This window comes from Balaenoptera physalus (genome assembly GCF_965194825.1).
Source record: "Balaenoptera physalus genome assembly, chromosome: 7".
In the NCBI taxonomy this organism is placed as follows: Eukaryota; Metazoa; Chordata; class Mammalia; order Artiodactyla; family Balaenopteridae; genus Balaenoptera; species Balaenoptera physalus.
Window position 1 is genome coordinate 11,700,893 of NC_138886.1, and position 27,456 is coordinate 11,728,348.

The following is a 27,456-nucleotide window of genomic DNA, read 5'->3' on the forward strand; positions in this document are numbered from 1 at the left end:
TAATCTCTGTGTCCGTACCACACACACACACACACACACACACACACACACACACACACACACACACACACACACACACCACACTTGAGTGTGGGCTGGACTTAGTGACTCACTTCCAAAACTAGTGTATATAAAGGGAAAAAGAGTAACTTTAGTGGAGAAATGGCAGAAACTACCTTAACCAAGTGATGTCATGTGAATATTATTGTAAACTTGATATGATGTGATGAGGAGGATATGTCACCTTTGTGTTATTCTTTCCAGAAACCCAGTAAAATCACGACAGAACCTTCAGATAAACTCAAATTGAGGGACGTTCTATCAAATACCTGACCAGTACTTCTCAAAACTATCAAGGTCAGGGACTTCCCTGGCGGTCCAGTGGTTAAGACTCCGTGCTTCCACTGCAGGGGGCACGGATTCAATCCCTGGTCAGGGAACTAAGATACCGCATGCCACACAGTGCAGCCAAAAAAATGAAAAAAAAAAAATTTTTTTTTTTAATTTTTAAAGAAATCTATCAGGGTCATAAAAAACATAGAAAAGACTGAGGAACTGTCACAGACCAGAGGGGACTAAGGAGACATGACAACTAAATGCAGTGTGGAATTCTGGATTGGATTCTAGGATAGAAAAGACACATTAATGGAAAAACTGGTGAAATCACAATGAAGTTTGGAGTTTAGTTAATAGTAATGTACCAATGTCAGTTTCTTAGTTTTGACAAATGCACCATGGTAATGTAAGATATGGGAAACTGAAACTGCGTGAGGAGTATCTGGGCGCTCTCTCTACTATCTTTGCAACTTTTCTGTGAATCTAAGAATATTCCAAAATGTATATTTTTTGAAAAAGAGAAACAGAAAAAAGGAATTAAGGGAGTATTAGGAACAATTTGATGCCTATAATTTTGACAAATTGGATGAAATGAACAAATGCCTTGAAATACACAAATTACATAAAGTGACTGAAGAAGGAATAGAAAATTGAAAAATAGTACTGTTTCTATTAAAGAAACTTGAATTTGTAATTAAAACTTTCCCACAAAGAAAACTCCAGGCCCAGATAGCTTCACTGATTAATTCTATCATGTATTTTAGGATATATCTTACACTAACTTTTTCAGAAAATAGAGAGGAAAGGGACACTTTCCACCTTATTTTAGGAGGTCAGCATTACCCTGACATGAAAATCAAAGAATTTACAAGAAAAAAAAAAATATTGACCAATATACCTAATAAATATAGATGTAAAAACCTTTAACAAAATATTAGCAAATTGAATCCAGCAATATATAAAAAGGATAATACATCATGATCAAGTGTGTACAGATTGGTTAAATATTTGAAAATAAATCAGTGTAATTTACCATATCAACAGACTAAAAAAGGAAAACTATATCAAAACATAAGCCAAAAAAGTATTTTAGGAAAAATTCAACATCTGTCCTTGATAAAAGCTCTTTGCAAACCTAGGTATCCTCATAGTGATAAAAAGCATCTAGGAAGAACTTACAGCTAACATCATACTTCGTGGTGAAAGACTGAATGCTTTCCCCTTGAGAACGAGAACAAAAAAAGGATGTTTGCTCTTCCCATTTCTATTCAGCATTGTACTGGAGGTTCTAACCACTCAATAAGACAAGGCAAAGAAATAAAAGCCCCAAAGGTTAGAAAGAAGGAAGAAAAATTGTCTTTATTCAGACAACATGATCATGTATATGGAAAATCCAAAGGGGGTCTCATAAACAAATTTAGCAAAGGTACAGGATAAGGTTAGTATACAAAAATCAAATGTACTTCTATATACTAGTAATGAGCAATTGAAAAATGAAATATTTTAAAGTACCATTTTAAATAGCATACAAAACACAGAATACTTAGGAATACATTTAACAAAATATGTGCAAGATTTGTAAACTGAAAGCTATAAAACATTTCTCAGAAAATAATTTAAAAGACCTAAACAAATGGAGAGATACTCCACTTTTTGGATTGGAAGACTCAATATTTTTAAGATGTTAATTTTTCCTAAATTGATCTATAGATTCAATATAATCCCAGCCCAAATTCCAGATGGCTTAAAAAAAAAAAACAACTTGAGCTGATTCTAAAATGCACATGAATATGCGAAAGATCTAGAATAGCCAAAACAATGTTGAAAAAGAACAAAGTTGTAGGACTTATATTACCTACTTTTAAGACTTCCAATAAAGTTATAGTAAATGTAGATCAACATTGTAGGTAAACATAGAGTTCAACAGAACAGAATAAATAGTTCAGAATTAGGCCCACACATAAATGGTTAATTGATCTTCAACAAACATGCCAAAGTAATTCAATTGAGAAAAGATAGTTTTCTTCAACAAATGCCACTGGAAGAACTGGATATCTATATGGAAAAAAATTAGTGTTGACTTTTACCTCCTGCAAATATTAGCCCAAAATGGATTATAGACCTAAACTTAGAGGCAAAAACTATAAAATGAATAGAAGAAAAGATAGGAGAAAATCTTCATGAGCTTAAGGTAGGCAAAGTTTTCTTAGCTAAGACATAAAACACAGGGACTTCCCTGGTGGCACAGTGGTTAAGAATCTGCCTGCTAATGCAGGGGGCATGGGTTCGAGCCCTGGTCCGGGAAGATCCCACATGCTGCGGAGCATCTAAGCCCATGCACCACACCTACTGAGCCTGCGCTCTAGAGCCCTCGAGCCACAACTACTGAGCCCATGTGCCACAACTACTGAAGCTCGCGCGCCTAGAGCCTGTGCTCCACAACAAGAGAGGCCACCGCAATGAGAAGCCTGCGCACCGCAGCGGAGAGTAGCCCCTACTCACTGCAACTAGAGAAAGCCCGCGCACAGCAACCCAATGCAGCCAAAAAAAAAAAACAAGTCACCATTTTAAAAATTAAGGGGCAAGCCACAGACTGAGAGAAAATATTCTTGATACTTATATCTGCAAAAGGACTTTTTCCCCAGAATATATAAAGAACCCTTAAACTGAATAATAAGACAGCAGCCCAATTAAAAAGTAGGCAAAAGACTTGAAGAGACACTCAACAATAAAAGATATTCAAATGGCCAGTATGGCTGTGGTAGGAGGGGCCGTGAGGAAGATAAGTCTGGTGTTTCTTAAGATGGCCTGATATGAAGGCCTCACGCCTCCTGCCACCCCAAGCCTCCAGAGCTGCCATGTGGCTGCCTTGTCCTTCAAGTGCAGGAGCCAGTTGAAATGTCAGGAATGGAGGCCAATATGACCATCCCAATCTGGCAAAACAAGCCGCATGGGGCTGCTCGAAGTGTAGTGAGAAGAATCGGGACCAACCTGCCCCTGAAGCCATGTCCCCGGGCATCCTTTGAGACCCTGCCCAACATCTCTGACCTGTGTCTGAGGGATGTACCCCCAGTCCCTACTCTGGCTGACATCGCCTGGATTGCTGCAGATGTAGAGGAGACTTATGCCCTGGTCAGGAGCGATACACGCCCCCTGAGGCACACCTGGAAGCCCAGCCCTCTGATCGTCATTCAGCGCAATGCCTCAGTGCCCAAACTGCGTGGGTTGGAGGAGAGGCTTCTGGCCTTGAAGAAGCCAGCCCTGCCAGCCCTTAGCTGCACCAAAGAGCTACAGCATGAGCTGAGCCACCTGCGCAGCCAGATTGCTAAAATAGTGGCAGCTGATGCAGGAAGTTCAATGTCTCTTCTCCCTTACCTTGTTTTGGATCCTCATTCCACTCTACAACTTCCTTTGTCATTAGTGACATCACCGAGGAGACCAAGGTACAGGTCCCTGAGCTTCCATCAGCCCCCCTGCTTTTTTCTGCCAGCCTGAATGTTGCAAACCAGAACACAAAGCTACCAGTCGCTCGTCTGAAGAAGATGACTGCATCTCTCTGTCCAAGGCCAGCAGCTTTGCAGATATGATGGGTACCCTAAAGGACTTCCACCGGGTGAAGCAGAGCCAAGACCTGAACTGGAATTTATTGAGGGAGGAAGACCCTGCCGTGCTTATCTCTGAGGTCCTAAGGAGGAAGTTTGCTCTGAAGGAAAAAGATGCCAGTAGAAAAGGAAACTGATAGCCCTCAGCTCTGCAAACTCAGTCTCAGGCTCCTGGAATTCCTTCAATAGCTGCCATCCTCACCGCAGATGCCTTCTGCCTCTCAATTAGAAATCTTCTGCAACAGTCTTGCCGAAAGCTAGAGCTTGGACCAAGAGAAGAGCTGCACTGTATGTTTTCCATACTTCAAACCTTAGCAGAAGCTAAGGCCTGTTTTGAGCTGAGACACGTTACAGGTAATTGTGTAGGTTGGAATGTTCCAGTTTAAAGGGTGAGATAGAAGTTTCTGGTTTTTCCTTGCCCCTGTGTGAAAATAGGTCCTAAATGAATGACTGACTTCACTGCAGTAGACCCCATAACTGGTCTTACTGAACACTTCGTGCCCAGCTGTCACTTACTCTGAGTGGCTTCCTTGCAGCAGAGCAGGGCTGAGGGCAGGGGGCTGTGTTTATGTACACGTTCACAGAGCAGGGAAAATCTTATGTTGCTCCATCGTGAACTGACACCAGTGCCCAGCAATCACTCTCTCCCCCTTCCCTGTCCAACACCTACATGTAGAGGTCGGGCCACTGGACCAGCTGACACTTGGGCTGCTGGGAGGCCTGGGCTGTTTTTTTCTTAAATATATTTTGTAGTACTGTACAACCAAATCTACCCTCCAAGGCCCTGGGGCCTCATTGGTTCCACTAATTGAAAGCTCTTTCTCTTCCACAAACTTTAGTTTAAGCCCAGTAGGAAAGAGAAATGGAGAGGGGAAAGAGAGTACCATCCTTCTTCCAGGCCCTTGACTGCTCCTTTGCATTGGGCCAAGGTTTTTACCTACCACACCGTGCATGACTCGGATGCCCTCAGGTCCGTTTTCTCTACGGTATGTATCCTGTGTGTGTTTAGGTTGAAGCACTACCTGACATTAAAGGAAGGATTTGGAGAGAAAAAAAAAAAATGGCCAATAAGCACAGGGAAAGATGCTCCATGAGGGTGTAAATTGATACCACAAGGAAGGTACTGCTATATACCCACTGGTATGGCTAAAATAAAAAGACTGTGCATTTCTTATAAATGAGTATCTTAAACAAATGTTTACTATGTGACCAAGTAATTTCAGTCTTAGGTATGCACCCAAGAAGATGAAAACTTATGTACACACGAACACATGTACGTGAATGTTTTTAGCAGCTTTGTTCATAATTGCCAAAAACTGGAAACATTCCAGATGTCCTTCAACTGGTGAAGGACAGTGGTATGCCTGTAAAATGGAGTACTACTTGGCAATCAAAAGAAACTAAGTACTGATCTATCCAACAAAATGGATGACTCTCACATTATGCTAAGTGAAATAATCCATTTATTTGACATTTTGGAATAGGCCAAACTGTTGAGAGAGAAATCGGATGAGTGGTTGTCAGGAGCAGGGGGTGGGAGGAGCACTGACTATAAAGGGGTACAAGGGAAATTTGGGGGATGATGGAACTGTTCTGTATCTTGATTGTGGGGATGGTTACATGGCTATATGCATCTTTCAAAATTCATAAAACTAACCACCAAAAGTGGTAAATTTTACTGTATGTAAGTCATACCTGACTTAAAAAAATTTTTTTAAAGACTGACAATAACAAGTGCTAGGAAGGATGTGGAACAACTGATCTGAAACTTTCATCACTGGTAATGGGAGCATAAAACAGTACAACCAGTTTGGAAAACAGTTTGGCAGTTTTCTCTGAAGTTAAATGTACACCAGCAATATAACCCAATAACCCCACTCCTAGGTATTTATCCAAGAGAAATGAAAATATATATCCAAACAGGTTTGTACATGAGTGTTTATAGCAGCTTTATTCGCAGTAAACAATACCTGGTAATAATAATCCTAATGTCCATCAGCTGATAGATGGATAAACAATATGTTTTATCCCTACTTTTTACTACATGAGTCATTATACATTGTAACATACTTGTGATACACAAAACAACATGGATGAATCTTGAATATATTACACTGAGCAAAAAAAGCCAGACACATGAGAATGTACTATATGATTTCATGTATTTAAAATCTAAAAGAGAGAAAACTACTCTACAGTGGGTGAAAGCAGGCCAGTGGTTGCCTCGGCCTGGGATGGAGAAGGCAGGAACTGATTGAAAAGGGCAGGAAGGAACATTTTGAGGTGAAGGAAATGTTCTATTTCTTGATTGTGGTGATGGTTACACAGATGTATATATTTGTCAAAACTCATTGAACTGTCCTTTTTAAATATATGCATTCTATTGTATATTAGTTTTGACTTGATAAAGCAAATTTTAAAAAGGAAGAGGACTTGGAAATTAATTTTAAAAAGGAAGTTCTAATATTGATTAGCTTTCAGAACAGCTCTGCTGATTTTCACATGATTTATGGACATGGGTTAAGGGGTGACTTTGGAGGCAGGGGGGCTCTGGCTTTCTACTAGTTACCTAGACAATTTAGTCTTAAATTTTGTAATCTTATCTCAGTTAGCTTTTTGTACCATTAAAAAAAAAAAAAAAAGGGAGTTGGGAAGGTTAATACTGTTGTACTTTGCTGGGTTCCATGAAACCTGCAAATGTATTGCTTTCACTGACAATATTGTATTGTTCTCTAGCTATGGATTTGGGGGAAGGAATATGGCAAGAATAGTCCATCATTTATTGGTGTAAAGGCTTGTTTACATACTTCATTTTTTTAAAAATAAATTTATTTATTATTTATTTATTTGGGGCTGCATTGGGTCTTCGTTGCTGATGTTTATCTCAAGCCCATGTGGATGCTTTGAACAGAAACATAATGTCCCTCCCTCCGCAGCCATTTAACCAAGCACTCTTCATCTGTTTCTCTCTTAAAATTTAAAGAACATCTCTTGTTCCTTCAAGAGTGTTAAGTATACACTGTTTAGCCAACGGGTAAGATTTGTAGGGCTTTTTAAAAGCTTGGCGAAAGAGAGCTCAGACGCTTCCAGGCTTCCAGTGAGGTGAACATACCACACCTCATCACTGATTTCCCAGAGCTCAGTTGGGGCCCTTTCTAATATTCTTTGGCCTGAAACTCACAGGTTTTTGTGTATGCACATGTATGCGGAGACCTTTACCATCTGCTTACACTCTCCTTTCTTTTACTTCATGCTTTCTGTAACCTGATTGATGCTCTTCTAAGTCAGGCTTTCTTATGTGGTGATATATGTAATAGGACATTAAAATACATATTCCCTTTTGACTCAATAATTCTACTTTTAAGGTTTTTTTTCAGGCAAATACTTCTAAATGGAGAACGCCACCTAACCAAATAACATTGTTTATGTTAACTGAAGTTGGAAACAACCTTAATATCCAAAATTAAGGGGAGCGTTTAAGGTGATCTATTCCACTGTTATTCAATGGACTGTACCATACAGTCACTAAAAATGATGGTTATGAAGAATGTGGGCAACACAGGAAATGCTAAGGATACAGTTTAGTGGAAAAAGCAGAATATTGAATGATACATCTACCATGACCATAATTAAGGAAAACAGCCAGATACTCAGAAGTAAGATTTTTAAAAGAACTTCCAAATTATCAACAGTGGTATATTAGGATAGTAAAGTTATGAGTTAACATTTTTTTCCCTCATTTTCTAAATTTTCTGTGATATGATTATTACTAGTTTTATGATGGAAAAATCATCTTTCCTCCTCTCTCCTGAAACACTTGAATCTTGCCTGTTGGCTTTATGGTTTGTATGTCTTCAGGACTGTAGTTTCTCTTTCTTCTCCATATTCTTTGGATAAAAAGATCACAAATGACTTAATGATGTGTTTTAAATCACTTAAACTTCTTGTTCTTCCTTGGTGGAATTTTTGAGGGATATCCAAGAGGTTTCTAAGCATGTGAAGAGAGAGAAACCATCTTGAGCGGTCTTCATTGGTGTGAGAAGGGGGAGAAGGCAAAGGGAGAAAGATACTGTTTACAGAGCACCTACAGTGCCCCAGGCCAGAGTAGTTTCCAGTCCTTCTATGCTGCATCCAAGCTTCTTCACAAGCTGGACGCTGACCCCAGGCAACCTCTCAGCCTCATCTTGCATCACTTCACTCCTCATACCCCGTTTCCCAGCCACTAGGAGAGTGATCCCATTCCCCAAGGCCTCATGCTCTGTCACATCTCTATGCTTCTTTCCATGCTATTCCCTCTGGTTAGGATACCGTTCCTTCTCTGCTTGGCTAAACCTATTTGCTCTGTAGGGCACTCCTCAAATGTCACTTCTGTGATGCTTCCACAGCTTGGCACTGGGATTTCATAACATTTTTCCCATACCTCTTTTATACCACGTACTGTATCATAACTCTCTCCCCTCCTAAGCATTTGGGCTCTACATGGTTGTGAACACAGCCCTAGCACAATGCATGGCTCACAGGGGCATTCAATGAATGTTTGTGGAATGAGTGAATGAATGAAAGAGTGAGCAAAATATGCAATCTGCTTTGAACTCTAGATCTTGGAAAACTCATTTATTCAACATTTGGCTCTTCACTTTGTACAGGTATCTGGAAAAGCAAAGATCTGCAAAGATCAGAGTTCCCTTTTTAAAAGAGACAGGAGAAATTCAGTGTACATTACAGCTACAATTTACTGGGTAAATTGAGTGCCAAGCATTTTGACTCTTTGGTCATGATTACTAAATGCCATTGGGATTTTACTTTACACCCTAAAAATGGATTTCTTCAAATTGCAAGTAGTTACCCATTAGTGAAACCATAAAATCAACTTAGTGGGTCACAGCAAGCATTTTTTTAAATGGAGTTGAACAAGGAATATCAGAGTATATCTCAAATAATATGGGTAAGCATCAATTCATGAAACTCTTAAATATACATAATATACATATAATACTGGTTTACAAAGTATAATACATTCATTACTCTGCAACACAGTAAAAAAAAAAAAAGGAAAACCCATTGATATTATTGTGACCATTTTAATCATTAAAACTCATACCTTTTAATGTGTGAACTACCATTTCATTGTATGGATATATACCATAATATATTTGACCTGATAATTTCAAGTTTTGCATTCTTTTTTTTTTTTTAATTAATTTATTTATTTATTTGTTTTTGGCTGTGTTGGGTCTTCGTTGCTTCTCACAGGCTTTCTCTAGTTGCAGCGAGCGGGCGCTACTCTTTGTTGCGGTGTGCGGGCTTCTCATTGCGGTGGCTTCTCTTGTTGCGGAGCACGGCTCTAGGCACGTGGACTTCAGTAGTTGTAGCTCGTGGGCTCCAGAGCGCAGGCTCAGTAGTTGTGGCGCATGGGCTTAGTTGCTCTGCAGCATGTGGGATCTTCCCAGACCAGGGCTTGAACCCATGTCCCCTGCATTCGCAGGGAGATTCTTAACCACTGAGCCACCAGAGAAGTCCCCCAAGTTTTGTATTCTTTTAAACAACAGTATGATGGACATATATGTAGCTAAATCTCTATATCATTTACTTGAATTCCATGAATTGCTAGAAGTAGAATTTCTGAATCATATAAAAATTTATATAAAAATTTAAGGCTTTTGATACATGCTTTTTAATACTACCACCTCTGCCAAAAGATTATACCAGTTTTCACTTTTATCAGTAACATGAAAGTTAGCACCTACTTTTGAAAAATTGTTTAAAATTCATATAATTTTTTTTTGGTGGAAACTATATGCATGTGTAGCTATCCCAGTCACCTGTGTGAGGCCCAGCAGTCATCTGGACCCTGTACTTCTCTTCTGTGCTGTGAAACTGGGAAATGGACAGTGGCTTCCTAATTACATTCCTGTCTTCAGTCTCTTCTAACTCCAATCAGTTTTCTGGTCTTTCTAGAGTAAAGTCTTCCTTGACCCTCCCTCAGTAGTTGATTGCTCTATCCTTTGTATTCTCAAAGCACATGACACATCCTTCTGTTACAGCACTCGTCATGTTATATCGGAATTATTTTTGTCTTCTTGTGTCCTCTCTTCCAACCCCTCTAGGGTAGGGACTAAAAGCTCTTCCTTCTTTACGTTTATATCTGCCCCAGAGTTAAATATATAGCATGTACTCAGTAAATTTTCACTGAGTGAATGACAGCATCTTGTTTAATTGCGACCTCAGGACTGGTTCAAATCACATTAAAATTGGGCTATACCATGTAGCTGATTGTCTGTGGGAGTCCAAAGGCAAAACTGGTTCGGGAGGGCCCAGATTCAAGTAAGCCCGGAGCCTGCTTGCTGCCTCTCCTCTCGAGTACCCCCGCTTAGCATGCTGGTTGGAGAGAGAGCAGTCTGCTCAGAGATGGCCTTGCTTTGTTGGGCCATTGCTAACAGCTTTGTTGGCTGGACCTTCTCTATGCCATGTTTTTTCCAAGGCCCGGAAACCTCAGACTCTAGAGATGCTGCTCCAGGGCCTCCTAGGTGCTGGTGTGCCATCCTACCTTGTGAGTCAACAATGCATTTAATCCCAGAAGCAAGGGACCAGACATCACAGGCTGTCTGGCTTAGTAGTCTGGCCCGGGAAATGTCTGAGCTAATAGTAAACCTTGCAAAAAACCCATTCTTAAAATCCCAATAGGAAGAAAAATGCCGAGTGGGGAGATGGGCGGGCTCTGATTGTCTTGAGTATCTTATGTAACTCTTTATGTGTATAGGCCTTGTAGACTTAGTACCCTTGTGGAATTGATCCTTCTGCCACGTTAAAACATATATTGTTAGTATTCTCTAATAGAATGTTTATTCGTTCAACAGGTATTTCCTATGGGGAAATGTTGGTCAGAGGTTACAAACTATAACATGAATAAGTTCCAAGGATCTAATGTACATTATGGTGACTGTAGTTAGTAATACTCTATTGCATACTTGAAATTTGCTAAGAGAGTAGATCTTAAGTGTCCTTATCACATACAAAGAAAAAGTAACTGTGTGAAGTGATGAATATGTTAATTAACTTAATTGTGATGATTATTTCAGAATATATACATTTATCAAATCATCACCTTGTGCACTTCAAATATGTATAATTTTGTCAGTTAGACCTCAGTAAAGCCAGAAAAGACAAAAGAAACCAAAACAGGCATTCCCTGAGCACCTGCTATGTGTCAGGCTTTGTATTGGGTATAGTGGATGCAGAGATGATTAAGACATGCACCTTATTCCCAGTGAGGTCACTGGCTGGTTAGTAGAAGAGGTAACAGAAGGCTGGGCTGCCAGTATTGCCCCCACTTCTCCAATCACAGACCATTCTCTATTGCTGTAAATGAAGGCATAATCTGGAACATGAATGTCACTCTTCAACTTAAAACCCTTTAATGGTTCCTCATTTTCCTCTGGGTAAAATTCAAGCTCCGTAATATGGCCTTTTATAATCTAGTTTCTGCCTGCCTCTCCTGGCACATCTCTTGCCACTCTCCTACCCACTTATACCAGCAGCTTTGTTTCTATCCACAGGAACCATTCAGAGTGTCCCAAAGGGCAGACGCTTCTGGTTCAGAGTGTCCCAAAAGGGCAAATCAATAGCCAGTTCAGGATTGGAGATTATTTATCCAGCCAAAGTTTTCTGGATGTGTGCTCAGTGTGTTGGACCATAGGAACATGAAGATGTACAAGAAACAGTCACTGTTCCTGGAAAAGGAGAGATGAGCATACTGGGAGGCGGGAATGGAATACGTTGAGGCTGGAGGTGTGAACAAAAGTATAATGCGTTTGGGCAGGGAATAATAGTTTAGTCCAGCTGGAGCACAGGGTGTGTGTTTGGGAGGGACAAAAGATGAGACCAAAGAAGTAGATGGGAAGGACCAGATGGGAAATGGTCTTCTGTCATAAAAACAAGTCTGGACTTCATATTTTGGGCAGTGGGTAATCAACTGAGGTAGTTAGGTCAGGTAATGACTAGACTAAGGGTGGAATGTTGGACCCAACCTCTTGTTGCTTCTCTGGTTCCTAGAATCTAGCCAAGCTCTCCCCACCCCAAATCTGATATTGGACTTGGGTTAGGGGACAGTTTGCTGAAGAGAATTCTTATCAGTATCACCTATCATCATTATCCAGTCATTCGTCCCTCATGCTTTAGGGGATTGTCTGTAGGTCTCTCTTCTGTGTTGGACCACTCTCCATGACAGTGTCCACTCCGTGACTTCTAAATTTCATGTAGGAAAGAAAGGATCATCGTGATCCAGTGGGCCTTGCCCTGAGTGTGTGTGTGTATGATTTGTCAACAATCGAGTATTTTATGGGAGTTTATGGGACTTAATTAAAGATGCTGGAGCAGGAGCGCTGTGGGACATCAGCAGAGACCTCAGCAATAAACCGCAACTCCAGGCTCTGGAATGCAGTAAATGTTTAAGAGACTTCCTTCCTTTCATTACTGAATTTTACTTTACTTTTATACCAGTAAAGAGTTGTGTTTTATTGGTTGAAATTTCTTGCTTCCATTTTCCCCAGGTCTGTTTAAAAGCTACGTTTTATCCTTGAGGATGTTTGGCTCGTGATAGGGGAAGTGCTGCCAGCGAATTCAATTAACTGGCAGAGCTCGCAGATATTAGACACGGATTTCTTTTTTTCCTTCTTTTTCACAACTGCTACATAAACACAGCTGGGTTTAATATTTGTCGTAACAAAGATTTAACTTGAATCGTTTTACTCTGGGTAATTAATGCTTGGAATCTCGGCTACTTCTTCGTTCATTTGTGATCTGCATTTTTGACTCTGGCTATCTAGATAATGAAGTGTGCTCCTCTAGGTCTTTGCCCTGCCTTAAAACTGCTTAATATTTGGCCGTTCCCACTAGAGAGCAGATGCTTTTCTTTGCAAGAATTGAATTTCTGTCAGCTCTTTTATGCATCATGTGTTTGGAACTGTAAGTGGATCAAGTTGTTCATCACAGCAGGGACACTGTGAAACACATCTATTATACACACTTCCCACCACCCCCCTTCCTGTTTTGTTTTGTTTTTTTTTTCTCCCCTGAGGAGGTGGAGATGCCCAGATCCCCTTGGGAGATATCTCACTCTGTGTGGATGTATCCATGTGATCCACCATGGATCCAGCCTGGCTACATCCCTAAGCATGGAAATCTATATCCATTCAGCCCAGGATTGTTGCTGAGACGAATCCTGCTTTTATCTTTGTAAACACCAAGCACTTCATTAACTCCCAAATACACATAAGTTTGGGTCACTAGATAAACCCACTAGGCTTAGCATAATGAGTGACATTTCAGTCATTGATGCCCCAGAAAATGTGAATTGTGAGCCCATTATTCTTTTTTATGCTAAAATAATGGCTTGGGTAGTTTTGGCTTTGGAGTTGGGTTAATGTGGAAGAATAGTCAGCATCTATTAGGCTCCTGCTGTGTGCCAGGTACTGTGTGAGAGGCTTTGAAAATCTTGACATTCAATCTACATAATAATCCTGAGGGGAAGGGGAGGTACTTTACCCCTTTTTTGTTAAATGAAGAGAAGAAAATAAGATGCCTAAAGACATCCAGCTAATAGCAAGCAGCTGAGTCAGAATCTGAACTCAGGGTTTGCTAGACATACATTCATTGGTTGATCAATGCATGGATTTATTATACATGTTCATTACATGCAGCCATTGCTCCATTTGGGTTGTCCCGTTCCACATCAAGTCTCAGGCCAGCTGATTGGCTTTTATGAACACCTTTGTATCCATCTAAATCTGAACTATTGGTGGTGATTGGAATCATTTATTTAGTTTTGCTTTTTCCATCAAGCTCAATGCAAATACAATCCAACTTCCCAAAGCAACCGACCATCTTCTTGCAGTTTTCATCTTGTGAATTTCAATCCCTAGATTCAGCTTTGAGCTGACAGCTGAGAATTCCAAATCTAAATAGTTTAGTTTGTCAACACAGCTTTGAAAAGCAGGAGTCTTGATGATGTTCCTACTGTGATATGCTCATCTTTTGGGCCTCAGATAATGCTAAAGGCAAAAGTGCATTCTGGTGCATTTTTCATCGATATCATTCAATTTGCAGGAGTCATTATGGGACATTCACATGTCTGAGTGAAAGACCGCTGATCTGTAGGATTAATTATAGTTAAATGGAAAGGTGGCTTTTGCTCATGAAGAAAGTCAGTCTCTTGGTAAACATTTTTAGTTATGAATAACTTTAGTCTTCCTCCGAATACTTTTCATTAGAAGCAAGCATTAGTGTCCTGGTTCATTATAGAGTAACTGCTTTATTGTTGATCTGCAGTCCATTTTGTTGTTGAAAGATGTTGGTATTTTTTTTTAAAAAATTGAAGTATATGTTGTAAAAAAGCATGCATTATAACTTTCCTTTTACAAGTGTGTATCTGTCTTTTCAAAGGTAACTTACATTTGTATTTTGTGCCTTGTGTTTGCAAGAGACTGGTTCTTGGTTTATTCATGTTGACAACTGAAAAGCCTTAGACCTAATTAAAAGAATTTCCACGAGCACCTTTACTGAACCATTTCATTACGCGGCACTGCACAGATTGCATTGTGAAACATGGTGATAGTTTAAATCTGACCTTTAAACCTAAACTGCCAGAAGTAAGGGGGAGAAAACCCTTCTTTGAAAATACTCCATGGATACATACATACACAGGCATACGTGCATGAACATATATGGATAGAAATAATCTTTTTATTGAATGACCACCTAATATTATAAATACACATTTACTTTGAGCTCAAGTCTTGTAACCTTCTTTAGTGTTCAGCTGCATTAATTGTGTGTGTGTGTGTGTGTGTGTGTCTATGTGTGTGTGTGTGGTGTGTTAAAACTAAATTGTTTTTTAGGGAAAACAAAGACAATTTCACTTCGGGCAAAAAAAAGAAAAATGTGTTTGGAGGAAGATGAGTATTACAAATAGATAGAAAAATGCAAAAATCTTTGCTCCTGTGTGTTTCCATTTACAATGCTGAGGTGCTGGGATTAACCAGGCAGGGAGGGGGCTGGAGTGCACTGTGAGTGCAAGACTCCTCCTGAGCTTTATTTGGCAGAGAGTAGAAATGGACCTTTTTGTTTTAAAATTGTACTTTTTTACTCCAAGAATGTCATCCTGAGGACTTGATAGTTTGTTCTCAGGATGCTCAACAAAGCCATTATAACATGTAGTGAAGTAGCCATTCACATAATGAAAAGTGATCCTTTTGTCTGACAAAAAGCTGCTTAGAATTGTAATGCTCACCTCTTAACTTTGCGACTTAATACTCGGCCCACAAGATGTCAGGAGAGACAGAGGGAGCAAAGACCTGGGCCCCTGGGGTCATAGCCAGCCCCAGCTTGGAGCTCCGCATAACCAGCACAGCCCCCACACCCCCATGGAGAACCAGGCTCTTTGAGGGGAAAATCGGATGCAGAAGAAGCAATTAAAGCCAACCGAGGTCAAGGTACAACCATGTTCTCGAGTAAGAAACAGAAAAGCGAGGAATGAAAGGAGGCAATAATGGAGATATATTAAGTTGTGGAAAAAAAATAAACCAGTATCGTGGACAAATCTAATTTGCTGGTCTAAGAAATCCTGGCAGCAGTAAGAATTAATGGAATAGCGCAGACTTTGGAGTAAGACAGACTGGTGCTTGACTTTAGCCTCTGCCCCTTGCTGTACTATCTGTGTGAGATGGGGCTGAGGCTCACTTTTCTCATCTGTATAGTGGGGATAACTGTCCCTGCCTGGCCCACTTGTTCTGAAATTTTAATACAGTGCTGGGCATGAAAACACCTACCATGGCTTTTGGTATCTAGTAGAGTGCTTGATAAATACTAGTTCCTCTTCCTTTTTCCTGATGAATTCCTGGTTTTCTCAGAAACTATTACTGGGAAAGAGAGTGGGGTGAGATTGCCTTTACATATCAGGCTTTTTGCTTCAAATTTAGGCAAGAACTAACTAAGGCACAGAGAGATGCACCATGCCATTTCATTGCCCACGTGAAGGTAGCAGAGGAGCCAATATACACATGCCCCTGAGGATGGGAAAACAAGGCAATAGTTCCTCCTCCCCTCTCCAGACCCAGACATTCCCCAGGAGATCTTATAACAAAGCCTTGATGTCTAGTTTATTCAGGAAAGGAAGAATCAATTTGCCTTAGTCCTTAAGGGCTATTTTTTAAACGGGGAGAGAAAGTAATTCTATTGCCCCCCTTCCAGCTGCTGCAGGTGTCTAATTTGTCAAAAAAAAAAAACTTTTAACTTCAGTTCTGACACTGAGCAGTTAATGCAAGCGGACCCCCTGCCCAGGCTGACTTGAGTCAGAGTTTGAGAAGAGCTATATCTCTACTTGCAGTGTTGTGCCAGCACTGAGGGTGGCCATGGTCCCTGCCTCCCTAGAACCTTCAGTCTAATGGAAGAGACAGACGTTAATGGACTGTCACATAATACATCATCAGTTTGCTGTTTGCCTCTGGAGGAAAGGCACAGGGAGAGTATATGACAAGGGAACCTTGGCCTAATCTGAGGGGGTCAGACCGAGGCAGTGGTATTTGAGCTGAGATCTAAAGGATGAATAGTAGTTGATCTAGGGCCTTGGGTTGTCCAGTATGGTAGCTACTATCCACATGTGGCTATTTAAATTTAAATTGATTAAAATGAAATAAAATTCAGTTCCTCAGTCGAAGCAGCTACATTTCAAGTGCTCAATAGCAGCCACCACACTGGACAACACAGGTGACCGATTATCTGTGGAAAGGCCTGTTGCACGGTGCTGAATGCTAGGCAAGGGGGTGATGGTGGAGAGAGCACTCCAAACAGAGGAGTTAGCCTATCCAAAGGTCCTGGAGTATAATAGAGGCCAGGGCGACTGGAACCCCGTTGGTGTGGCCGAAGCCATGGAGGGGGTGCAGGAGCCTCGGATCTGAAAAAGGCTGGAGCCTTGCAGGCCAGGCTAGGACTGTCTTTATCCTCAGAGCAACAGGGAAGCTGCTGAAAGATCTTAAGGTGCCAGCACTGATGGAAAGAGGTGGATAGGAGTGTCTCAGAGGTGGCTAGGTGAATAGCATGCCGTCCTTATTCTCCTCTCCCCCTACAAATTGCAACCAAGTGATGAAGAAACAATCTTATACTTGTTGAGTGGTATAAATTGCAAGGGTTATCTTCATCGTAGCGGGAAGGAAGATATGTATGCTGCTGGTTATACAAAAAAAGCTAAATATGATGATGAATACAATGGGAGAGCCCCTTCTGAAGTAGTAATAAGCTAACTTGCGGCTGGTCTGGGGGAGCTTGACTGCAAGCCCTCGGGAGCTGGGCCCTGATCATATGCAGCTCTGTTCCCAGCAAATCTCCAGCATGGGGCCTGCAAAGATTAGGTCTCAACCAAAGTAACAGACTAGTGTGCCCGGAGAAAGAGCTATTTGTTCTGACAGGGCATCACAGAAAGTCAGCAGCTTTTTAAAATTTTTTTAATAGAAGAGTTTTGTTAGAGAATGAGATAAAGAGTATCCCAGGCTTAGGGATATTTTTGAGGCCTCTGAGATTGAGTAGAAGATAAAGTTGGAAACAGAGCTGGAGCCAAACCCATAGAAGGCCTTGAATATTGCGCTAAGGAACTTGGACTTTATATGTTAGCACCATGGAGTCACTGAAAATTTTAGAAGAAGGAAGTGATATGATTCAACCTCTCGTTTTAGAAAGATAATTCAAAGTGCAAAGGATGGATTAGACCAGGAAGAAAATAGGAGAAGGGCCACCAGTTGAAAGACTGGTGCAGTAGTCCAGGTACTAATTAAACAAAACACAAAGCCAGGCAGTTTTTTATGTCTGTTCTCCATTTACATCCATTATATTTTAATCCTCACAATGTATGTATGTTACAAATACCTCATTTTACAGCAAAGGAAACTGAAGCTCAGAAAGGTTAAGAAAGTAAGGAAGACTGATTTCTAATCTTAGACTTGGCTTTTGTGACTCAAGCTCTACACTCTACTGCCTGAGGAGTGCACGGGGATAGAGGAGCAAGTGAAGCCAAGAGACCCCAGAGGCAGAGCCTGCAGTGACCAGGGCAAACAGGAAGAGGGTGCGGGATGGGGTGGGGAACGCTGCGTATGTTACTGGACATGTGGCACGTGCAGTGTTGTGTAAGACTGGCCCCGTTGTCCACTTTAATTCACTCAGCGACCAGGGCTTCATTTTCCTTGCAATTTTGGTTGCATCTTAGTGATGACCTTCTGCAAAAGGGAAATGGATGAGTATCAATTTCTCCCCCCGTCCTTCCCAACTGAGACCATTTCTTCCAATGATCATTCACTGAAGAATGTGATCCTAGACTTTCCTCCAAGCACGGAGGCTCGGCCATTGGAAATGCCTTTTAAGATGTCAAAACACTCGCTCATCTGTTCTTTTATTTAGCAAAAAGTGCTGAATGATGACACTGGGCCAAGTACTGCTGGACCACTGCTGGCCCTTCTAGGAACTCACAGTCTAGCAGGAAAGGTAGTAGACACTACAATTCACTGACAACTCGCAGTCCAAGGGGGCCCAGGCAGGGCGTCATTAAGCCTGTCTTAGTGGTCAGGGAAGGCTTCACAAAGGAGGGGACATTTGGATTCCCTCTTTCCCTTAACCCAAGGCAATGTTTAATTTGACTATTAAAGAAAAATACCTCATTTAAATTCTTTATTATAAAAGTAACATGCTTTTTTATAAAGCATAATCAAAACAATCAGAAGTGCATAAAATAGAAAGTGAAAGCATCCCTACATGGTTAAAGTTTGATACATGGCATTTTAGATTCTTACTACATATATGTAAACATCCATATATATAAATGATTTTTATATATATATATATATATATATATATATATATATTTTAATGATTCATGTTATATACATTGCTCTGTAACTTGTGTTTTCTCCCCATTTGGGTGTAGTTTGTGGACATCTTTTCATGTTAGTTCACAGAGTACTGCCACTTTTTTTTTTTTTTTAGCAGCTATGCAATATTTCAAGGATGTGGTATAATTTACCTAATAGGCCCCTACTCATGGACACTTGGATGGTCTTTCAAAGGGTAGATAGATGTTCACAAGTAGGACAGAAAGGGACAAGGGACAACTCCATCTGAGTTGTCAGCACGTGTTTGGGTTGGAGGGTAGTATATGCTCCTAGATAGCAATTCAGTGTCAGTCAAATACCCATTAAGGGGGGCCAAGGGAAGCGAGACCAGCTGAGGAAAGCGTCACAGACTACTCTGAGGAGTTGGGACGTTTTCCTGCAGGTGGTGATGGCCAAGGGTGGGGGCATTGAAGGATTTTAATAGAGATCAGATCCATATATTTCCAAGAATACTAGGACAGCTATGGGTGGATGGCATTGAAGGAAAACTAAAGACAGAGAGCCCATCTGATCTGGGAAACTACTCCACTGATCTGGGCCAGAGAAGATGGGCAGCACAGGGCCAAGGTCATGGGCACTGAGAGATTCAGGATATATTGGCAAGAGGGTGGTAAGATGTAGAGAATGGTTGTGGGAAGGGAAGGAGAAGAATGGAATCTAACATCTGAATCTAGCCTAGGAGACTGGCTGGATGATGCTGCGGTATCCAAGATGGGAAAAGAGGAGGAGGAGGGAAGTTAAGATGCTGACAAGTTCAATTTTGTACTCTCTTCCCTTCGTTTTCTGTCTCCCTCCTGATACCTCATTAAAGGAGGAAGCCACCCTCGCTGGCTTTTCTGTCCCCCCAAATTATGCCTGATGATCCCTGAGGTTAATGATTTGACCAGCACCCCCAGGAGCACTCAGAGCAGGTTGGGTTTCAGATGTATGACTGTGGGTTATTTACGCCTTAGAGTCTCCTTCCTCACTTTTATTTAAAGGACAGTATGCTATCACCAGTTATCAGTTGTGCATATACTTGAAGTTTCAAAGTTTGAAGTGCTGACAAAAGCTTCTCCTTGTTGTAGGGTGAGGAGAGGTCTTCAGAAGTCTTGGCCTGAGTGGTCACAGGGGCACCAAGAGCCCAGGACCACTTGGCTGGTTTCAGAGCAGCTGGGGCAGGCAGGAAGGCACACACTCCTATTTGCTTAGTTACAATCAGCAACGACTTCTTTGTGTAAAATGGTAATGAGGCCATTAGGAGAGGCACACCTGAAGTGCAGCCTTGTGAGTCCAAGGTAATTAAACACCTCCTGAACGAAAGCAAAAGGCCAGGGAAGGTTAAGTGAGGAATAATCTGCGGCACAGGTGGCCCAAGGGCTTTGAGGAGACAAAAGAGAGACACTGGCTTGTACTGTTTCAAAGGATGGAAATGTCACCCTCGTCCCCGGGAAAGGCAGGAATTTTATTGTTTGGAGGGTGGGAAGTGGGCAATATTTTTAACATTTTAATAAAGCATGTTTCTTTTTCACATTGCTATTTCAAGTTGGAGGTCCATGACAGACTGCCGGGGCACTGAGTGGCCTGCGCTGCTTCTCGTGGGCTCTCACCACTGCGGTGCTGGGGCGCATGTGTGCCAGAATGGGGTGGGGGGGGTGGTCACGATAAAACAAATATTTCCACCCAGGTGTCATGACAGACTCCAAGCTGCTTCCAGAGGAAAATTGTTTTCCTTGGCCCACCTCTGAGTGGAGATGGGGTTGGCTGCCCGCTCACCGCATGTTCCCGTCCCTTCTGACTTAGCCGAGAAGTAGATCATCCCACCTTCACTCACTAGATTGTCCAAGCATGTGGCACGCCCCTTGAGCAGCAGCACAGGATTTCTTCCCCTACGCTCAGTAAACACGGATTATTTTTATTTTAAAAGATCTGGCAAAAGAGGATTTTTGCCATTCGGTTTCTTGCCTCAAAATCTCTGCTGTCTCCACATAAAAGCTTATACATGAATGTTTTTAGCAGCGTTAATAATAATAGCCAAAAAGTAGAAACAACCCAGGTGCCCATCAGCTGATGAAGAGATAAAATGTGGTCTTTCCATACGATGAAATATTATTCAACTGTGAAAAAGAAGGAAGTACTAATAAGTGCTACAATGTGGATGAAACATGTTTATAATGAGCAGTATGCTAAGTGAAAGAAGCCAGTCACAAAAAAAAGACCACCTATTGTATGATTCCATTTGTAAGAAATGTCCAGAATAGGCAAATTCATAGAGACAGAAAGTGGATCAATGGTTACCTAGGACTGGGGTGAGGGAGGAGGGGAGCAGGATTAGTGGGGAGTGAGAAGTACCTGCCAATAAGATGCGTTTTCTTTTTGGGGTGATGAAAGTGTTCTGGAATTAGATAATAGTGATAGTTCTACAACATTGTCACTGTACTAAACTACTGAATTATATGTTTTAAATGAATGAATTTTATAATATGTAAAATATATCTTAATAAGCTATTACAAACCCCTTATCAGAAGCTTGGTAATAAGAAATAATGTCCATGGAGCATTTCAAGAGTGTATGTAATCCATCCCAGATTCTTAATATTTTTAGGTTCAGAGGCACCTTTAGGAACCTGAGGATAGCTATAAAGCCTGTACCCAGAAAAATGATCATTACTCATTCATATTAAAAATTTGTAGATGATTCATGGACCACCTGCATCTAATTTCCTATTTCATCTTTAAATTTTACCCTAAATTTTATCCTTAAATAGTGTCAGGCTGTTAGGTAGTCCTATATCTAAGCCCCATACAGATTCCTGAAATGTGCCCTTCATATGTCACCTACATGCTTAAAAACAGTCATTAGCTTTACATTTATCTCAAAATGAAGGAAAAAATTTCTTAATGTATTCACAGCTCTTGACCCCTGCCTTTCCCTCTATCCTCATTCTAAGCCATATTCTCCATTCTCTCCACTGAAGCCACAGTTCTCCCTAGTCTCTGAACTCCTCCTCACTACAGTGTCTTTGCAAATGCTGATCCCCGTGTTTGGTACACTGTTCCTTTCCCTCTTCGCTGATCCCCGTGTTTGGTACACTGTTCCTTTCCCTCTTCGCGAGTTAACTACTTCAGCTCATCCTTCGGATCTCAGTCTAAGCCTGTTTCTCTCCGGGAAACCTTCCTTGACCTCCTTGGTGAGCTCTATCACAGGCTTGTCATGGTAGCAATGTCATATGTATTGGTATTTTCTTCACGAGAATATAAGTTTAATGAGGGGAGGACCCTTGTCTGGTTTTGCTCACCGTTGTATCACCATTGACTCAAGGCTACCAAGTTGCACAATTCCAGGGACACTTTTCACATGGAACATAGTGTGAGTGGTGTGCCCGGAAGTTGTGCAATATGGCTTCCTGAGATGGATGGCATATTGGAAACAGACCAGGAAGCTTAATGTTGTCTCTGATGTTGAGGGCAACAACCGTCATGTCACACAATCTTTCCTACATTGAGGACTCATAGGAAAAAATCTTTTTTCATTCTCACTTTCAGGAAATTTTGTGTTCATGTGTGCAACTGCTTTGGACCCAGAGAATCTCACAACTTCTCATGTTTCCCTTTTTGCTTTGCCATGACTTTCTTGTCTATTTTGTTTTAATCTGTTGGGTGCCTATCTATAAGCTATATAAGTGTGTTTCTGTAAGTCTATGTAATGACTATTCCTTTAGAATATGAGGTTTATAATAATATACATATTATATATACTTTATATATATTTAATAAATATATAATTTATAGTACATTTAATAAATATATATTTAGAGTATGAGGTATATGATAATATATATTATAATCTGTTATAAATAAGCCATTTATTTCTAATATTTGTAAGTAATCTGAAGAGGAAATGGAATTGGAACTAAAAAAATTTGTGTATCTTGGGCTCAGATTAAAAGACTTCAATTAATATTCCAACTTGGGGGCTTCCCTGGTGGCACAGTGGTTGGGAGTCTGCCTGCCGGTGCGGGGGACATGGGTTCGAGCCCTGGTCTGGGAGGGTCCCACGTGCCGCGGAGCGGCTCGGCCCGTGAGCCACAGTTGCTGAGCCTGCGCGTCTGGAGCCTGTGCTCCGCGACAAGAGAGGCTGCGATGGTGAGGGGCCCGCGCACCGCGATGAGGAGTGGCCCCCGCTTGCCACAACTGGAGGGGGCCCTCGCACAGAGACGAAGACCCAACACAGCCATACATACATACATACATACATACATACATACATAAAAAAAGAATGTAAGCAGACAAGAATAGCATTAAAAAAAGAAAAGAAAAGAAAAACAGTAACAACAAAAAAATAAAAAAAAATAAAGTTAGAGCTTTATTATAATAAAAAAAAAATATTCCAACTTGGTCACTTCTTGGGTTTGTTACTAGGCATGTAGTATAACCTCTCTGAGACTGTTTCACCCTTGGAAGATGGGAGCACAATCCCTTTCCTACAGGATTGTTGAAAGAATTAAGTAAGAAAATTTATGTGAAAGCAATTAACCTGGCACATTGAAACTGCTTAGAAAGTGGTTTTGTTTTTGTTTTTATTAGATACTCTCTAATAGGAGCAAGATTTATTTAAATTTCAAAAACCTGCCCTAATACTGAATGTGTGTTTGTTCTCCCAGCAGGTGATGTGTCAAATCCATCCCCATCCCGGGGGTTTTCTAGAGCTCTGTGTGTGTTGGGTGTAGCCAGCCATCCTCCTCCGACCCTGCCCTCAGCCTCTGTCTCCTTTGTGTCACCAGATCTCTTCACTGAAGAACCGGCTAAAGAAGGTCTCCACAACAACTGGCGATGGTGTGGCCAGAGCCTTCCTCAAGGCCCAGGCCGCTTTCTTCGGCAGCTACCGAAACGCTCTGAAAATAGAGCCGGTGAGTAGCTTCTTGGCATGTCACGAATCTATGTTTGGTCAGGACCACAGGAAACCTGCTATTCATCTGGTTGTTGAATTCACCAAAAGAGGGTGTGTGTGTGTGTGTGTGTGTGTGTGTGTGTGTTGGAGGGCTGGGGAAGTGTCCTCCCCTCGCGCTACCTCTTAGCACAAGGAAGCCGAGCTGCCCTGTGTGACGCACTCTCTGCTCCTGTGGATGTTAGGGCCCCTCCCCTCCCTGGTCAGTAGCAGCCTCTGTGGGTCACAGCGCTCAGCACTGCACGCACACCTGCTCTCACGGAGGAGTCCCAGTAAGCCTGTGAGGTAGCAGTGATCGTCTCCACTTGACAGATGGGGAAACCGAGGCTCACAGAAGCAGTGACTTGCTGACCAGTGGAGGGGCCAGGTAGGTCGGCCCAGTGCCCATGCTTTCCCACTGTGCCTCACCGCCCTTTTCCTGCACAGGGACCTCTACTCCACACTTGAGAAAGCAAGGCATCCAGGGGGCTCACTTCTTAGAGGTTCCCAGAGTGGTCTTGATGTATTGACTACAAAGTATACTGAGGACTGGGGAATAATGTCTTCTGCCTCCATGGCCCTTCAACCTTTCTGAGCCTCTGTGGCCTCATCCGTGAGGTGATTAGTTATTGTGCGGATATGAAGACACCAGGTCATCCCTAAAACCAAAGAAGCTACCAGCTCGCCCAGCTTCAGTGAGAAGCTTTCATTGGATATCTGCCTCCTCGTAGCCTCTTGGCCAAGGAGAATGGAAAATTGGCCCAGGGACCTGGGTCGCTGCATAGGAGAAGACATTGGAGGGGACCTTGCTGACAGCCCTTTTCTCTAGGGAGCACGGAGCTCCCTTCATCCTGAACAGGCGGAGATGGCAGCCACACCCGCCTAGTCAGAGTGGCTGTGAGGGACCAGCCCAGGTCGCACTGCCTGTAGGTCAGGATGCTTGTTTTTGTTTTAACCCATAGCATTTTATTAGATTAAATGACAGAAGATGAGTAGATATCAGGCAGTGCATTTCATGTGCAAACTCTGACAGTGAATCTTGACCATGCTTCCTCATAAGCCACAGTTATACCTTGCTAAGTACTTTTTCACTATTATGACTCCATTGCGTGTGTAAGTGAAGCACAGAGTGGTAGCAAACACCTTGTGTTCCCTTCACCCAGGGCGCGTGCTCTGTGAAGTGGCTGGGGCGGTGGGTGCTCAGGGAGCAGCAGCCTGATGCCACCTTGTTCCTTGTCTTCCATCCAGCACTTGGGCCTGACTCGCTAGGCTGCCTCAGCTTCAGGCAATGTCATGGTCACGTAATAGAAGGGATGCACTCTTTTTCCTTCCTAAGAAATACTTCCCTTAGGTCCTAAAAAGCCCTTCAGCTTAAAGGAAGTTTCTCACGTCCTGCTTGTCTCCAAGACAGATGGCTCTGATTCTTTGTCCTGACCTGTCCAAACCAGTCAGGTTCAGTGCTGTTTTGAGAGCTGGTATAATTCAAGGAAAATTCTGTCTTCTTCCCATCTTTAAAGTGAGAATGGGACAACTGGCCCAGTCCTTTCCTTAGGCTGCTGGGAACTGATAGACATGAAGTATTTCCACTCTTACAATGACATCATTGTTGTCATGTATACGTCTAGAATCCAGAGGCTGTTGAGTCTGGTACGTATTGCTGGGTATATGATCTGGGCAAAAGTTGCTCCTCCAGAGACGTTTATGGTTGTACTTGCACTTGGCTCTCAAAGGCATCGGATTTAAGGATGGAAGTCCTGGAGTTTAAAACCTGGCTCTGTACTTGGGCACTTAATCTCTCTAAACTTCAGTTTCTTCACTGTGAAATGAGAATAAGCATACCTATCATTCTACATTTCCAGATGGTTATAAGGAGCAAGTGAGCCATAAAACCTCTCATAGGAAAGGTGAAACTTGCAAAAAGAAAGACAGCAGCATCCCTTCCTGTGGTGGGCGTGGAGTTATCTGAGTGAGCAAAGGCTTGGAGGCAGGACCCTTCATGGCCCCTTTGTCTGGAATCATGGGTTTGGGTGGGGAGATGGGGCTGCAGGAAAGGTTGGAGCCAGATTTGACAGAGCCTTGGCTAGTAGGCTAGGAGTGTGAGCAGAGGCGAGATGTGACTGAAGTCATGTTTGACCAGTAATCCAGTGCTGGACTGAAAAGGAAACTGGAAGCAGAGACCAGGGGACGGTTGGGGAACTCAGAAGAAAGCCCTTCAGTGGTTACACCGGGAAAAGGTACCACGAAGAAGAAATGACTAGATGAGTCTAGAAATAGAAAAAATATGGGAGATGAGGGGCAAGAAATGTCAAAATGTCTCCCAAGATTTGGATCAGGGAGAGAATGATGATGCCCATAGTAGAAAAAGGGAAAGCTTGAAGTAAAGGTGTCCCCAGTAGCAGATTAATAATGGTAAAAACATGGAACGGACTAAGTGTCCATAATGATAAACAACTGGTTAAGTAAATTAAAATATATCCATATGATAGAATATTATATAGCCATTAAAAGTAGCATTTTGAGGATAGGATGATGAGTTTGGTTGTAAACATGGTACATTTCATTGAATTTTAGCTGTCATTCCATCATAAGATGTACCACTATTGCATGTATCATTAAGAAAGGGTGCTGCCAATTATAATTGAAGGATGCCATCAGTTGTAGGACATCCAGATTTCAGAGATGTTAAGATGTGAAGAAATTTGTGTCTTAGAATCAATGAAATAAGGCAGACTTCTCGTGCTTTTGGTCTGATTTATCTGTACTAGAATGGCTTTTTTCTGTAAGGCCAAGAGGGAAGCCAGAGGGCCTGAAAGTTTCTGACCAAGCCTCATCATGTTATCTAGATGGTTTTTAAACCATAGATTTAATTATAGCCAATTTTCCTCATCTAAAAAATGGAAAAACAACACTTCCAATGCCAGATTGTTTGTGAGATTAATTAAAATAATGACTGCAGAGTGCATGTGAGCTCAAGAAGGGGTCAGGGGTTTTAGAGTCAGGCCACATGGTGGGGGTGGTGCATGGGGAACGGTGACTGGGTGAGCCTGCTTGGGTGACAGGCAGCACAGTGCTGAGGGGATAGGATGTCTTTCATGGGGCCACTTGTCTTGAGTTGTTTCTCTGATTATTTTAAAAAACAAAAAACAAAAAAACCCTGCTCTTGGTTTAAAAAAAAAAAAAGGTTTAAAGTAACAGGACTAGGGACTTCCCTGGTGGCGCAGTGGATAAGAATCCACCTGCAATGCAGGGGACACGGGTTTGAGCCCCGGTCCGGGAAGATCCCACATGCCACAGAGCAGCTAACAACTACTGAGCCTGCACTCTAGAGCCCGCAAGCCGCAACTACTGAGCCCACGTGCCACAACTACTGAAGCCCGCGCACCTAGAGCCCGTGCTCTGCAACAAGAGAAGCCACCGCAATGAGAAGCCCGTGCACTGCAACGAAGAGTAGCCCCCGCTCGCCACAACTAGAGAAAGCCCGCGTGCAGCAACGAAGACCCAACACAGCCAAAAATAAAATTAAATTAAATCTTTTAAAAATAAAGTAACAGGCCTAGAAATGAGAAAATACCCATAATCCTATCATCTAGAGTTGAGATAACATGTTAACATGTTTCCACCAAGGTTCTAGGGTTTGGGGGGTTTTTTGTTTTGTTTTGTTTTGTCTGTTTGTTTTTGAGCC

The 27,456-nt window shown here is 41.9% G+C and overlaps 1 protein-coding gene and 1 pseudogene across 12 annotated transcripts in view; both read left to right on the plus strand.

Moving 5' to 3' along the window:
- DENND1A (DENN domain containing 1A) overlaps positions 1-27,456 on the plus strand; it is a 533,368-nt gene that overhangs the window by 360,886 nt on the left and 145,026 nt on the right. For all 11 annotated transcript variants that reach the window (XM_082467741.1, XM_082467740.1, XM_082467739.1 and 8 more), the window contains one exon: positions 23,632-23,757. In XM_082467741.1, coding sequence (XP_082323867.1) covers positions 23,632-23,757 — 126 coding nt within the window. The remainder of the gene's footprint in view (positions 1-23,631; positions 23,758-27,456) is intronic.
- On the plus strand, positions 40-4,999 carry LOC309663631 (mitochondrial fission regulator 1-like pseudogene; annotated as a pseudogene). Its single transcript has one exon. The product of its transcript is annotated as a mitochondrial fission regulator 1-like pseudogene (transcript).